The sequence below is a fragment of the Drosophila innubila genome (genome assembly GCF_004354385.1).
Source record: "Drosophila innubila isolate TH190305 chromosome 2R unlocalized genomic scaffold, UK_Dinn_1.0 1_C_2R, whole genome shotgun sequence".
NCBI lineage: Eukaryota > Metazoa > Arthropoda > Insecta > Diptera > Drosophilidae > Drosophila > Drosophila innubila.
The window spans coordinates 12,355,950-12,370,622 of record NW_022995374.1 but is presented as its reverse complement, the minus strand read 5'-3'; the positions used below and the strand labels follow the sequence as shown (position 1 = coordinate 12,370,622).

Sequence of the window (14,673 nt, the reverse complement as noted above, 5' to 3'; positions counted from 1 at the left end):
GATCTTTCTCTGTGTCTCTTGTGAAGTAGATGTAATTTCTCTGACCTTGATTCTGGGTCTAATTTAGTTCCGGATGCAGTGCACAAATAAAAAACACATAATACTTAGGGTATAAGAACTAACACTGAAATCATTTTAACGCCGATGTCAAGTCTGCTGGTTGATTTGTAGTTTGTTTTGATGTCATTTCCATTTTCATTTTCGTTATTTCCTTTTTTTGTTTGTGGACCGCAAACACTGCTCAAACAGCTGACCGTTATGTTAACTCACTGCTGGTTTGCTTGCTCCCGATAATTGCGTCTATCGGTATCGCTTGCGCCATTTTCAAATTCAAATTCAAATACTTAAAAGAAAAACACATTTGATTTAGTTGTTATTTTTTGTGCATAAATTTTTATGCGGTCTTCATTTCTGCCTTTTTTAGTTCAATATATTTTTTCGTACATCACAAGTTGGTTGATTTTTTATTACTAATATTTTAAGCTAATTTAACTAATTGCCTAAGCGAAATAGTTACTTTAAAACATAACAATTACAAGAGCAGCTCTATTAGTTACATATGCTCAAGTTTTTTTACTTCATTAGATATATATATTTTGTTATTTTTTATGTACATAATGGAAAATACTGCAAATAATAATTTATGCTTTATCTATCAACTAAACAATTATCATATGTTGTTTTTTTTTAATATCGCTAATGGAAGCACGCGATCGTCATTATGGCAATTTCAGCTCTTGTCCTTTACTTTATAAAAACTAATTCACTTAAAACTATTACTTAATTTATGAAACAACTATGACAAAATCATGCTTCTCTCTAGATATTTGCATGAGAAAGTCTTTAGTCAGCACTCGGGTGGATGGAAGGAGGATGTCGCAAGGATCTTAGGGCGTTTCCTGTGTAGCTGGACTTTGACGATTTCCCGCCAGGGGCATACCCGCTTCTATGCTGTCCTCATCCACCACCGGAGAATCCCACCATTGAGTCTCCGTGCTTCCAAAGATCACAAACATCAGATTGCCGAAGAAGTAAAAGCCGGCGGCCACGAAAAACACTATACGCCATTCATCCACATTATCCTAATGGAAAGGTACGAATTGAAGACGTTAATTAAGAGTTTGGATTGATCAAGAAAGTGGTCCACTTACCGAATTCTTGACAATCACTCCCACAGCGAGAGGTGCCAAGGCACTCATGACATTCGCGGCCGCATTCGTGAGTCCCATCAAGGTGCCCGCGTAGTTGGGTGAGAGGTCAATGTGGTTGACCTGAAAGCCCAGGTAGGTGGCAGCACTAATGCTAATGGTTAGTGTGAGCAGGGCAATGGCGAGTGTGGGTTTCTCGGAAGGCACATAAGCCAGAGCGATGAGGCAACACGCCGGTATCCAGTGTCCAATTGTATTGAAGAACTTGCGATTAAAGGACACCGACAAGGACTTCTGCCGCTGCAGCACCTTGGACAGCCAGACGAAGAAGAAACTAAGCAGCATCATTGCAATGTAGGGAATCGAGGAATTCAGTGCACTGCTATTGATGTTCATTTTAAAGATGGACGTCATGTAATTGGGAATCATGTTCAATAGCGTCCAGAAGCCCCACATGTGCGTGCAGTGGACAATCAGCAGAGAAAGGAACGGCATCGAGGTGAAGATCGCTTTCCATGGTGTGGGCGCCATCTTATGGGAATCTTGCATTTTGCCATCGGAACGGGATTCCTCAATGAACTTCAGCTCCTCCCGCGTAATGCTGCGATGATCCTCCGGCGCGCTGGATGAGTAAAACCACCAGATGGCAACCCACAGGAAACCACAAGCTCCGCCGCAATAGAAGATCGCCGGCCATCCAATATTTGTGTCCGAGAGGAAGCCACTTGTGGCCATCATCAAGATCGTGCCAAACTGTGCTCCCGAATAGCAAAGGGTGCCCAATAAGCCACGTTCCTTGGCCGGCGCCCACTTGGAGAGCAGGGAATGCGTTGCCGGATGCACTGCACCTTGGGTCAACCCCTCCAGAACACGGACCACACACAGAGCTTGCCAGCCGCCATATTTAAGTGTCATCGGTGTGAGTAGCGTCAAGATGGCACAGGATGCGAGTCCAACAAGCAACAACATCTTGGCTCCATAACGTTGAGCAATATATCCTCCAGGCACTTGGGTCACAACGTATCCCCAAAAGAAGCTGCTCAACATATACGACCTCTGTTGCTCCGTGAATGTATAATACTGCAAAGGGAGGAAGATGTGTATGAGGATGAGATTCACCATGACTTTCACATCTTGTAGCCATCACACTTACATCAATCCCAGCTTTCATTCCAAGTGGCTGCAGCTGCTCCGAGCTGTTGTCACTTAAGCTATTATTGAAGCCATCACTTAAGCTATTGTTCCCGTTGTCCGTTACGTTCGGCTTTGTCATGGCCACCAATGCCACGGGAAGATTAACCCGCCACGCATACGCGAGGGTCAGGCAGAAGAAGCACAGGAGACATTGTATATGCCGCACGCCAATGATCTTGTCTGCAACAAAGTTCAAAATATTAAAGATTAGAGAGGAAATAACTAAAGAATAAAAAAATTTAAATATTATATGTAATACTAGGAGTAACTAAGGGAGAAATACATTGTCTTTAACAAAAGGAAACAAAATAAAATTATAATACGGTTAAGAAAGTATGAAATATAATTTCCTTAACAAGTGGATTGAATGGATATTATTTCCAACAAGTCGAAAATATAACAGACGAGACTGGAAATAATCTACAACTAACAACTCCTTTAAAAATAGGAAACCAAAAGATAAAAATTCCATAAAGAAAATTAAAAAAAGCAGATTATACTGTGAGAAATGGGGAATATGATTTCAATCTATAAATGGAAAATGAATGAAATTAGAGTAGGGAAACTGAGAAGAGCATATAGTATCTTTATCTTTATTCGAATTTTTCCATTTGACATTTTATAGGAAAAACACCAGAGTTAAAGTGTTAGATGAGATCGAAGAGAATCTGCTCTGCCTCTCTTTCTCTCCCTGCATATGCAGTCCACAAATTCGCTCCATTTCCCATCAACTATTTGTCTTTATCCCTCATTAACATGAAGACATTTTTAAAAGAGGCTATCAATAATTTTGTTATATATTTCTCAGCCTAAGAAGAGCATGAGGAGCACTCGCTTTCCCTTTCTCTCTTCATCTGCGCCTGTCTCCCATTCTCGCCCATTATCTTTCTTGTCAGCTGTGTACTGAAGATGTTTATCACTTTCAAGTGTTGACGTTTTAATAGCTCCAACCAACAATCGTTTACATGTTTGGTTACAGCATCTGTTGCTACCTCTTACTTCTTTCAATAATTTTTTGATCATTAGTGTCAATTTTTAAACTAAGGAGTCCCTATAAATTATTTAAATTATAATATGATCGATGAAAAATAATTAAAATTGCTATATGTTGTTCATAGACTCTCTCTCTCTTTCTTATTCTCTCTCTCTCTTCTTTATTACTGACAAACTGCTCTCTTATCAATGTCAATAGCATGCTCTTACTCTTTCTCTCTCTCTCTCTCTCTCTTTACTTTGTCTCTCACACTCTCACTCTGTCGTTTATGTGGGGCGCGTTTATTTATAAAACACTGTGTCAAAATCTTGTTGTGGCAGTACACAGTACACACACACACACACACACACACACAAATATATACAGACACTCGCTTACACACACATACAACGCCCACTCGGGAATGTGATTGTGAATTACTCGTGAATTGTGGGCCTCAATGAAGTGCAACCTCAGCAGACGGTGCTGTACCAACAGCGAATCAGCTTAAGCATACCACGCGACATACCACTTCACATACCTTCTCTCTCCCTGCTCATCTCTCCTCTCCAACCTCAACACTCTGCTCACTCCTCTCCTCTCGCAGTTTTACCTGTGTAATTCTCTCTCGCTGCGATCGGCAGACTCAAGAGACGAACAGCACGTGACGATCTCTCTTTTTAGCCATGTGCACAAGTCAATTTATTGGCACACTCAGACCGACAGACAGACAGGGAGACATACAGACGGATAGACATACAGACGGATAGACATACAGACGGATAGACGTACAGTGGGACATACAAAGCAGCTACAGCTGTTGCCAGTATTATTTTAGACTCTGTACATCAATATTTTAAAGAGTATATTAAAAGGAATATAGCAACTTTGAAAAATTAATTTTTAAGATAAAAAGTCAAAAATTAAAATTTAGTCTTAAAACTAAGAGTTAAATATTTCAAAATGCGTCAATGTAAGAGCTAGATACACCAAAATTTTTAATGTAGAGTTCTCTGTATTCAAACTATAAGATATCCAAAGCAGATAATAATTTAATTCTTATTTGCTTTTATTTCAAATTAACTGCAGAGTCTGTCACAGTCGAGTTCGCTCTTCTATCGCTTTTCCTACTGGTTTATTTTTGTTCTTTGTAGATCTGCGCTTTTATTTTTAGACTCGGCTCGGACTGCGATTCTCCATAAATGGCAGAGGCTTAGTTCTTGTTGCAGCTGTTTGTTGGTGCAACAATTTTGTTGCACAACATTTAATACATATTCGCAACCTTGCGACGCGGCCTTACAAGGTACGAGTATTGCAAGTCTATTGAACTCCCCTCGAGCGAATTTCCAAAGCAGCCAATGCCAGTTTTCAAACTAATAACTATTAATTTTAATCAATTAATTATGCTCAATAATTAACAATTGTGGAGCCAAAAATACTCTGGCGATGACGATGACGATGACGTTAGGCGTTGATTGAACTTTGAGACAGATTTCTCTCTCGCTCTATCTCACTTGCTCTCTCTCTCTCTCTGTTACTCTCCCGCTCTGTTTGCTGAAACTGAATCACTCTGCTGTGGAACTTTTTATCAGACACGTTTTTCAATTTATTTGCACAATGATTTAAATTTCGTCTTACGTTTTTTCTCCTTCAGCTTCAAAGTTTTCGAATTTTTGTTGTATAAGAAACACAAATTGTTTTCTTTGTCACACTTTAGTTAAATGTTAATTTATACTCTTGCAGAAAGGAGAGCAAAAAACAAATATAAAAACAAAGGCAATTAAGATTTTTTTTTTGAGTTCCATAAATGGAATTGTAAAAATTTCCAGCAATATGATCAATAAACATTTATGAACTCATATGAAAGTTGATTTTTGATTGATTGGCTGTCCAAAAAAACACTGTACTCGTACTTTTCAAAGAGTTATATACTCTATATCTATATATATATTTAGATCTAGAACAAGTCTAGGCAACAATTGGGTTGAGTTTTTTTGACGAAGGACATATTGGTATAGAAATAAAACGAACAACTCAACCTGAAGTGCAAATGTGCTGATAACCGATAACAGTCGATAACGCGCACGATAAAATATTCAACAATAATAACAACAAACTGGAAATCTTTAGCACTACAAACCTACATACGAGAAGTATTGAGTATTTGTATTTTATTGAGCATGTCAGTCTTTGAGATTAGATAATTAGTTACAGTGACGACTCATCGAATCAGGCAACCCGTCGCTGATAAATTATTGGGTAGCACTCGGGCATTACGTGTAAACTAGACCTCATAAAAAAAAGGGGGCTTACAATTGGAAGTCTCTGTTGTTATTATAGCTCTTTACTCGAAAACTCAGCTGTAGTGCTTTATTACAAATATTTGTTATTTGTAATTTGGATTGTTCTGCTTATCAGTCTCTCTCTCTCACTCGCGCTCTCTCCCTCTTAGTTAGATAAGCAATAGAGCTGCGTCAATTGAGCATAGTCCAAGCTAATTGCTATCATTTCTGTTCTTTTCAAATTTAAATTTCATTGGCAACTCTTCAAAATTGAATAATACAAAATAGCAAAAGAAAAAGAGAGAAGAGCTGAGGAAAGAGAGCAAATATACTACGTCTCATTTGCTTGGCCAACATCTCCCCTACGTCTCTCTACCTCTCTCTCTCTCTCTACACACTTCCACAGCACCACCCCACCCCACTCAATGCTATTCTATTCTATGTATTTTATTTTGTTGTTTATTTTTATCATTTGCGTTGAGCGTGCTAAAATTTTATTCGTCTGTCGACAAAGACGAATAAAATTCAAATTAATTTTATTTTTTTTAACTTTCATGTGGCTTTGAGTTGCAGATACTTTATAAAGTAGCTGATGGAATGTGAAATGTCAATAAATCAGTAATAACTACAATTTTAGCCATATTGCAAACTTGGCTAACTTCGAATGCAATTAACGCTTGCTTCGTTTGCTTTAAAAGGTAATAAATATACACAATTGCGACTCTATTTTTTTTTTTTGTTCAGTTGATTACATTTCTTGGAAGGGTGGAGGATGAGGAGTGCTGCGAGGGGGGTTCGAGCAAGTTGTTTCCGGCAACAAGCGCTGTTCACATCTCTGACAAATTGACAAATGCACTCGGTAGCTTACATAAACATATGAGACACGTGCACGCAACGCGACGAGCAAAAGAGATAGATACATAGATAGATTTCTATCTATAGACAGATATAGATGGATGGATTGGCAGCTGATAAGGGCTAACTTTTGGTACTTACCATTGGCGTATTTGCCAGTTTTCACCATATTCAAAGTGGTGGTCATGTGTGCGGCGCGGGTTTTTGTTGTATCTTCCAAACTTGAGATCTCTCTCTCTCTCTCTATCACTCTCTCTTTGTCTTACTTTCGCTCTCGCTCTGGCTTTAGAGCTGCGGCTGTAACTGGAACTTTCTTGTGTTTCAAATGAATTTTGTTGTTACTTTTATTTTTTCATATAATTTTCACACAACGTGTTCCGACATTAAGCTGGAGCACATGTGCACGACACGACGGAGACGGTGACGGAGACGGCGATCGAGTCGGTGGAGATGGGCGGGGAATTGTAGTCTTGGGCCAAAAGTCGCGTTGGCTTCTTTGCTAGCGAGTTTTGTTGGCGGATATTCAAAGCGATTTGAATGTCGCATAAATTACAGATATCTACGATAAGTATGTTCGTCTCACACGATGTATTTAGTTTACGCGGATACAGATACTCTCCGATGCTCAGCTACAGATACTCAGATACTCTCAGCTACAGATACAGATACTATATAATAGCACAACTGTCCGACTGTTCGATTACGCGTATATTTACGGTTTCGGTTTTGGTTTGTTCTAGCGAGCGATTGCGACTGCTTGAAATACTTGCGGACGCGATTCTTTTATAAATATGATCGGCCGACGTCGCGACGCTCGCATTGCTCGAGAGAGTTCGACGTCGCAGTCGCAGTCGCAGTCGCAGCAGACGTCGCTGTCACATTGCTGCCAATGTTGTTGTAGTTGTTGTTGTTGTTGTTAGTCTTGTTACTGTTGCTGTCGGTTATGGCACACACATGTGTATCGCGTGAATTCCATTTTCATTTGGTTGTTGCTTTTGCTATCAGTAAAAACCCGAACACGCTGGCAGCACACACACACACACACACACACAGCTTAGTCATATGAGTATGTGTGTGTGTGTGTGTGTGTGTGTGTGTGTGTGTGTGTTGCCTGCTCTCTGACTCTCTAATTTGCCGGCCAATATGTAAACAACACCAACACAACAACATAGCGAAACAACAACGAGTTATCAGTCTCAACTGCCTTCCTCTCCCGCTCTCTTACGCTCTCACTCTCTCCTTGCCTCTCTCTCCTTGAATCTTCTGACTAATGTACTATATAATATTTTTAAGAAATCAGCCTGTAAGCATTATAAATTGTAAAACCAAATTAGTCACATCCCATTTCCGTCCTCTTCCCGTAGCCAGTTACAGCTGGTATCTCTCAGATACTTTTCAATCTTGCGACCTTTCTTAGCTTGAACAGTGTCTGCTGATAAGGCCTAAGTCTCTGTCGAGGTCAAACAACAGCCACTGACGAAAAACTTATATATACCAGGGATCCCAAATTGTAATAAATCTAATCAAATAATCTAGATAAATGTGCAAATTCTAGAAATACTCTTTTTGAGTGGAAAAGGATATTTTTATTTTAAATTTAGAATAATACATTTATATTATCTATTTAAAATTAGTCAACAAAACAATTTTAATAATCTTTCAGCATTGAAAATAAAATACAATTTTGAAATAAAAATGAAGATAAACTTAGCCCGGAAAATTTAGCTAATGTAAAAATAAAACTAATTATTTATTCCAATATTTTCTATTAAGATCAATAATAGCAATTATCATATATCTAAATATTGATTAAAAATTAACAACTTTTTTTTAATTTTAAGAATATTCTAATCATTACGGTCCCTGGTTTAAGCAAATATGTATAACTAACTGTCTCGCTCTGTGTATGTCTATCTCTCTCTCTCTCTCTCTCTCTCTCTCTCTCTCTCTCTCTCTCGTTTGAGGTATCTCAAGAGCTACTCGTCTGTGACATAACTCAGGCTTTGACAGTTGCTGCCGGCAAATGTAACAATCGCACAATCAAACAATATATTATACGAGACTTGTATTATCGGGATTATTGCGACGCTTACACAATCCATAACTCACAAATTGTCAGGCAGTTGGCCCTGATTGAATGCCATGTCACTTTCAACCGACAGAGGAACATAGAGATGAGAAGAGAATGAAAACTTAATTACGTCCTATAAATGGAACATCAAGTATCTGAGTTATCAATTATATTTATTTGTTGTTAAATCAAATGTTTAAACAAATTATTTATGCTTATCAGTTGAGACTTTGATTTTACCAGCAAAACAACGCTGTCCGTTTTGACCAGCCCCCAAGCCCCTCAACTCCCCTCTGCGGCCACCGATTTGTACTCTTATCAGCCAGGCAAATTCATTCTGATTCCTCCAACAAGACAGCACTGAAGAGGCAAGTCTACGAATTATTATTAATCGGTACACATTTCGATTTCGGCATATGTTACAAAAGGTACGAGTGTATCTGTGTGTGTGTGTGTATGTGTGTTTGTGTTTTCAAACTGATAAGGCCCCGGTCCCGTTTTGAATTCGCACACGTTTTTCAGGCACGTTCGCCAGCTATGATTCGCCGGTTTTATCAGTTTATAAAGCCTATAAATACGGCTATAATTGACTCTTTGAAGGAAGATATAGCTTTCTAATTGAGGTATGATTGCAAAGAGCTACAAGTACAATAGATTTATTTCTAGTTTGTTATCATTAATTTCAATCTTGGCATTCTTAAAATCTTGTGTAACGAATTAAATGTCAGCTCAAAATGACATTTATGTATTTTATTTATAGTTTTCCTCAGTTGATCGAAGAGAGTTGAAAGTATTTTGACTTGTATTGAGTAAAGTACTTGAATCTTTCTATTTAGTCTATCGAAAAAGTCATACGTTATCCTCAGTTTGCATACTTGACAATTTATCAGTTAATAAGACCTAGAATTATGGCTATAACTCTCTATAGAAAGAGGTAATTTAGTAATTGAGGTACAATTGCAGCAAAGTGCAAATAGATTTATTCGTAATAAGTCATCAACTATAAAACTTCTTATCATATACGTCCATCTTGTAGTTCTTTTAATAAATTACATTTCAACTAAAAGGGGAATATTTTTTATAAATTCCTTATGATGATTGAAGCAAATTGAAAGTATTTTGACTTGTATTGAGTAAAGTACTTCAATATGCCTATTTTGTCGATCGAAAAAGTCATAAATTATTCTCAGTGGCCGTACTTGACTAAATTATGGTTTATCAGATAATAAGCAGTATAATTACGGCTATAACTGACTCTCTAAAGATAGATAATTGAGGTACAATTGCAACAGAGTGCAAATATATCCATAACCATAAAGCTCGTGCTCGTTATCACATCTTTCTGTCTTGTGATACAAATTAAATGTCAACTCAAAAGGGACATTTGTTTTATGAGTTTTATTTATAGTTTGGATCAGATGATCGAAAAGAGTTGAAAGTATTTTGACTTGTATTGAGTAAAGTACTTCTATCTGTTTGTTCTGTCATTTATTAAAGTCACCAACTGTGCTCATTGGGATTATTTTCATTAATCAATTCAATCACAAGATCTTATCAAGCTTGGATGCGTCAGGCCCACAAAACGTATTGCTCCAAATTGTGAACGGAGCGGGGGTAATTTACAAATGAATCTGTGGGCTGCACTATCATAGACTCGTACTCTTATCAAAAACAAAAATAAAAAACCGCCCTAGACGCGACATGTGTCAAATGGCAAACAGAAAACGCTTGACGTCAATCTGAAATGGTGGAGAAACGGATGTAGAATCTGTCGCCAGGTTGACTCACGAACAGCGAGGAGGGGCAGGAGGGAGAGGAGGGAAAGGAGGGCTGGGCAGGGCCTGAATTAGCTCCTTAGCCACACCCTTTAGTGCAGCAATTAAAATGCAGCTTGTCATTTAAATGGAAATGTACTTTTATAAATAAATAGATACAAATATCTAGATACAGATACATTTACGCGCCTAGATACAGATACAGAATGTGGAATGGAATTTTACAGGCGTTGCATGCGCTGCCAATTGAATGGCGATAATAAAGCTGACAATTTGATCATATAACGTATACGCCGTGTGTAACAAATTGTAAAAGAAAATAAAGATATACCGAATCTATAGCTCTAAGTGCGGTTCAAATGTGCCATTAAACTAACATATGACTTCGTTTCGGATCGCAGCTTCTCTTGAATTTTTTGTTGGTGATTTTCCATACCCCCAAGAAGGTGTTAATTATGCCCAAGGGGTAGACAGCCCCATTAATGTGGCAGGGGCAAGAACAGTGGGTCTGCACTGAGCTTCGTATTCAATATTCAATATTTAATATTGTGACTCCTAGTCATATGCTTTGTGTCAACGTCAGAGACAATGTTATTTAAGGGATTTTGTCAACAGTTTTCGCTGTTTTGCATACGAAATATTTATGAGATATTTATGTAAATTTCTAATGCATATATTTGCCAATCTGTGAGTGTCAACCGAGTAAAGTAATTGTATCATCTGTATCACATCTGACACATCTAATTGAATTGTATGCACTCAATTGAGATGCCTCAATTGATGCGAATTAACGTGCAACACAATGGGGTATGGAAACTTTTTGCTATAAATATTTAAGTCCAATGTAATACATGACCCATACATTTTACTTAGCACCTCAGACACGCCCACCTTGCCTAGTTGTCACCTCCATTGATGGTTAATTTTGGCTATTTGATTTGTGTCTCGACGTTTTCATTATTGTCTTCGCCCAGCCAAACAAACATTGCAGATCTGGCAGACAGTCAAAGACGCATTTCATTTTGATTTTCCGCAATTGCTTAGAGAATCATTTTAATTGCAAACTTTTCATTGATCCCCGCTCCTCTCCCTCCCCACCCTCTGGTCTCCTTTTTCAACCTGTTAGCCTCTTAGCCTCATCTTTATTGCGGCAATGTGTGGGCGTTCGTGATTGGACTTTTCACGCGGCACGTAGGCTCTTAAAATAGATATTTTCATTTCTACTGCTCGTGCTGTGAATTTTCACATTTTAATACACTATATAAATCGGGTACTACAAATATTTAACTTTCCATTTATCAGCAAATGTCATTTATAATCAAAAGTGCCAGAGAAATCGAAACCAACCGAAAATCTTTCAAAAATGAATGAGCACCCCTGAATATGTAGTATATTTTAGAAATGCCAAAACTAACGTTCTTATATATAATATATATATTTGTCACCATAAAGATTTATTTTAAGTCTTACAAATTTATTTCTATTTAATAATATGTATAAGTATGTAAGAGCCTTTAATTAAGAAATATAAATTAATATTAAATTGAAAGTAGAACAAATAAAATTTGTAACGCCAAACTTTTCATTATTTCTAAAGCAAAGTAAGTTAATATTGTTTTATTTTTAAATAGTACAGCACATTTTTTAATATATTTAGTACAAAAAGTATTCGAGTAAATAAAACTTTATAGATTTAAGAAGAAATCTTTATAAATATTTCTATAGATAGAGTATATTTGTTTTGGTTTACTAGCGCCATCTAAAAATGCTTATTTCAATATATTACTGTTGAGACATGTCGAGCACACAAACAATAAAACATTCGATTTGGACAGACACTTAAAGTGAGCGATAATGACTCGTGATCTTGGCTAAGGGACATTAGCGCTATTTCCGTCCACTTATTCTTGGCCAAAACGATCAGAGATCCGTGGATGAACCTTAGTCACTTTGCAAACTCCACCCTGCTGCAGTCTTATCTATAAACCTCTACATCCCCATGACTTTGAACAATGTCTGCAATTATGACAGTAATTCAGGGAATGTTCATACATATGTATGTATGTATGTATGGAAATCTTATCATTTGTGAAATGGACTTGGCAATGCGACAACCACGAATCTGATTTATCACACTGACATCATCCACAACACGGCACAACACCAACTGTTTGGCTATAATATAAATTTATTTGCATACGAGTATTAACCAAGTATTTGTATTTTCAGTTAAAAGTGACTAAAGTTAGTTTAGATCGCTAGATAAGTTAATTCATAAAAAGGCAAGCACTGTACATGACTGTGCAAAAAACTATTTGATATTTATTTTGAAATCGTTAATTATTAAAAAAATTGTAATATCAGTAACAATTTCAAAAACAAACAAAATATATAAAAAATATATATATTTTATTATATTAAGTATCAAAAAAAGCAAACAGAAAACAGCATTGAATGTGCAAAATAAATTGCGATAACCTTAGCGACAAAAGAAAGAGAGACAGAGAGAGGGAGAGTACGAGAGGCTTGCCCGAAGAGAGCCATAGCAAGTGTGAGAGAGCGCAGGAGTGAGAGAACGTTTACGCTTTTGCCGGCAACAACAACAACTTTGGCGCCGCGTTGTGTTAATTTGTTGCCATTTTTAAGCACAAGCATACAGACATTTCTACATAAAGTTGCCTACATACATACACATGTACATATGTATTAATGCGGCGCACCCACTCTCACAATCTCTCGCTCTCTCCCACTCTGGGCTTGCGTTTGTGTGTGCACGTCGTCTTTTCATACATATGCCCGCACTCGCTCTCACTCTCGCTCTCAGTCTGATCTTTGATCACGTTTCTCACACGTTCGGCTCGGCACACGATCGAGCGACGACGAGCCACGTTCACGTGATGCGCAAGTGTACAAAAGTAATCGGCTCTCTGATGTTTCGCTGACGCTGACGCTGACGTTGACGCTGGCAATGGCTCTCCCATTCGCGCCCCTCTCTCGGCCTACAAACCGCAATTGCTCCACACGAGAGCTTTGTGTTGTATTTGTATTAATTGCTTTTTGCTCGCATGGCAAAATGATTTGCAAAATTTGATTTTGGAATGGAGTATATTGCCTCTGGAATGACGTAAATATAAGGCCTGGAACCGAAATAAACATAAAGAGACAGAAAAAAAAAGAGAGAGAGAGAGCTCGAGAGAGAGGCAGGAATCCAGAGGGGTGCTCCCATACAGATTACGATTACGATTTCACCACTGACGCTGTCGACCATAAACCTTGATTCATGCCAACTCGGCAGACAATTATCGTTCCACTTTGGCCCATTGTAGCGCTACCATCCGAAATACAAACAAGAACTTAATTCTATACCAACAACTCGACTCGATTCGATTTGATTCGTCGGGCGGTACTGCTGTCGGTGGTGGCGCCCGGGGTGTCAACTGATATGTCAAGTGCCTTATTATTTGCACAGTGGAGTTGATAACATCTCGCATTTCGTCGCGTTGCCTCGCTGCCCGCTGTGCTGACTGGAAATCGTATAAATAACTGCTTTAAAATTCATTTTTAATGGATTTCATTATCTTTAGCTTTTGAAATTTTTGTTTGTTTCTTTTTTTTTTTTTTGGGTGCTCCAACAAAGACGAATTCTCCTCACGCTATCTACCCGCCTCACGTTGCGGTTTAATCTTTAAAAGCACGTGCCACTCAAATGGAAACTGCCAAAAAAAAAAAAAAAATCAAAATTCCGTTGTGAAATTCTGAGAAATTTTTAAATAACTGACTCCCTTTGGGTTTATTTACCAATTTCATACATTTGTTGCGGCTTCAAAATTCCATGGAACAGCTTCAGTTTGAAAACCTTTTCTAGAGTTGCCGCCACATGTACAATAAGTTCTTATAAATCCTTAAAGATCAAAGTACATTTTTAGTTTCCTGTTCTGCGAGCTTAACTCATCGCTGACTTGAGATTCAATTCAATATGCTAATTATAAAGATTTTTTAAATATATATATAGGGTTGCTTTATATATGTATATGTACATATGTATGTATATAAGCATTTCATAATCGCAAATGTCAAGTTGAGTATGTGTGTTTCGTTAATGTGCGGTCCATATCGCGTGCTTGTACGTATTCAAATTCCGCTTATCAACAGGTTCGCCTCACACGATCACACGACCACTTCCACTTCAACCATGCGCCTCAAATGCGGGCAAGTTCGTAACCATAAACATTGTATATCAAAGGCGTATTAGGAGGGGCTTTACCATTTCACCCAAAGCCCAAAGAAGCGCACATACTCGTACGACTATTTCTATTAGATCATACAGCATACCAAAATTTATACCTAACAGGTTGCTGAATATAACTGTCTTAAA

The 14,673-nt window shown here is 37.8% G+C and overlaps 1 protein-coding gene and 2 long non-coding RNA genes across 3 annotated transcripts; all 3 read right to left on the bottom strand.

Annotated features, from left to right (window-relative positions):
* Nucleotides 1-370: 370 nt before the first annotated feature.
* Nucleotides 371-7,208, bottom strand: LOC117784010 (putative inorganic phosphate cotransporter). The gene is made up of 4 exons (XM_034621603.1): nt 6,594-7,208; nt 2,302-2,522; nt 1,152-2,228; nt 371-1,082 (listed from the first exon to the last, which is right to left on the bottom strand). Exons 1-4 carry the CDS (start codon nt 6,637-6,639, stop codon nt 888-890), a joined length of 1,539 nt encoding a protein of 512 aa, XP_034477494.1. The 5' UTR covers nt 6,640-7,208; the 3' UTR covers nt 371-887.
* On the bottom strand, nt 3,477-4,136 carry LOC117784011. Its single transcript, XR_004617394.1, has 2 exons — nt 3,907-4,136; nt 3,477-3,875 (listed from the first exon to the last, which is right to left on the bottom strand). It is a non-coding gene; the product is annotated as an uncharacterized LOC117784011 (long non-coding RNA).
* Nucleotides 7,209-13,875: 6,667 nt separating the features above from the next.
* LOC117784732 lies at nt 13,876-14,249 on the bottom strand. The gene is made up of 2 exons (XR_004617444.1): nt 14,097-14,249; nt 13,876-14,011 (listed from the first exon to the last, which is right to left on the bottom strand). It is a non-coding gene; the product is annotated as an uncharacterized LOC117784732 (long non-coding RNA).
* Between the last annotated feature and the right edge of the window lie 424 nt (nt 14,250-14,673).

What these genes read in the sequence shown, in the direction of transcription:
- LOC117784010 (XM_034621603.1), bottom strand. Translation starts at nt 6,639, where the DNA reads ATGACCACCACTTTGAATATGGTGAAAACTGGCAAATACGCCAATG. An exon ending in GAATGAAAGCTGGGATTGAT is followed by an intron (nt 2,229 to 2,301) that starts GTAAGTGTGATG and finishes CTCCCTTTGCAG; the next exon opens with TATTATACATTCACGGAGCA. An exon ending in GAGTGATTGTCAAGAATTCG is followed by an intron (nt 1,083 to 1,151) that starts GTAAGTGGACCA and finishes CCTTTCCATTAG; the next exon opens with GATAATGTGGATGAATGGCG.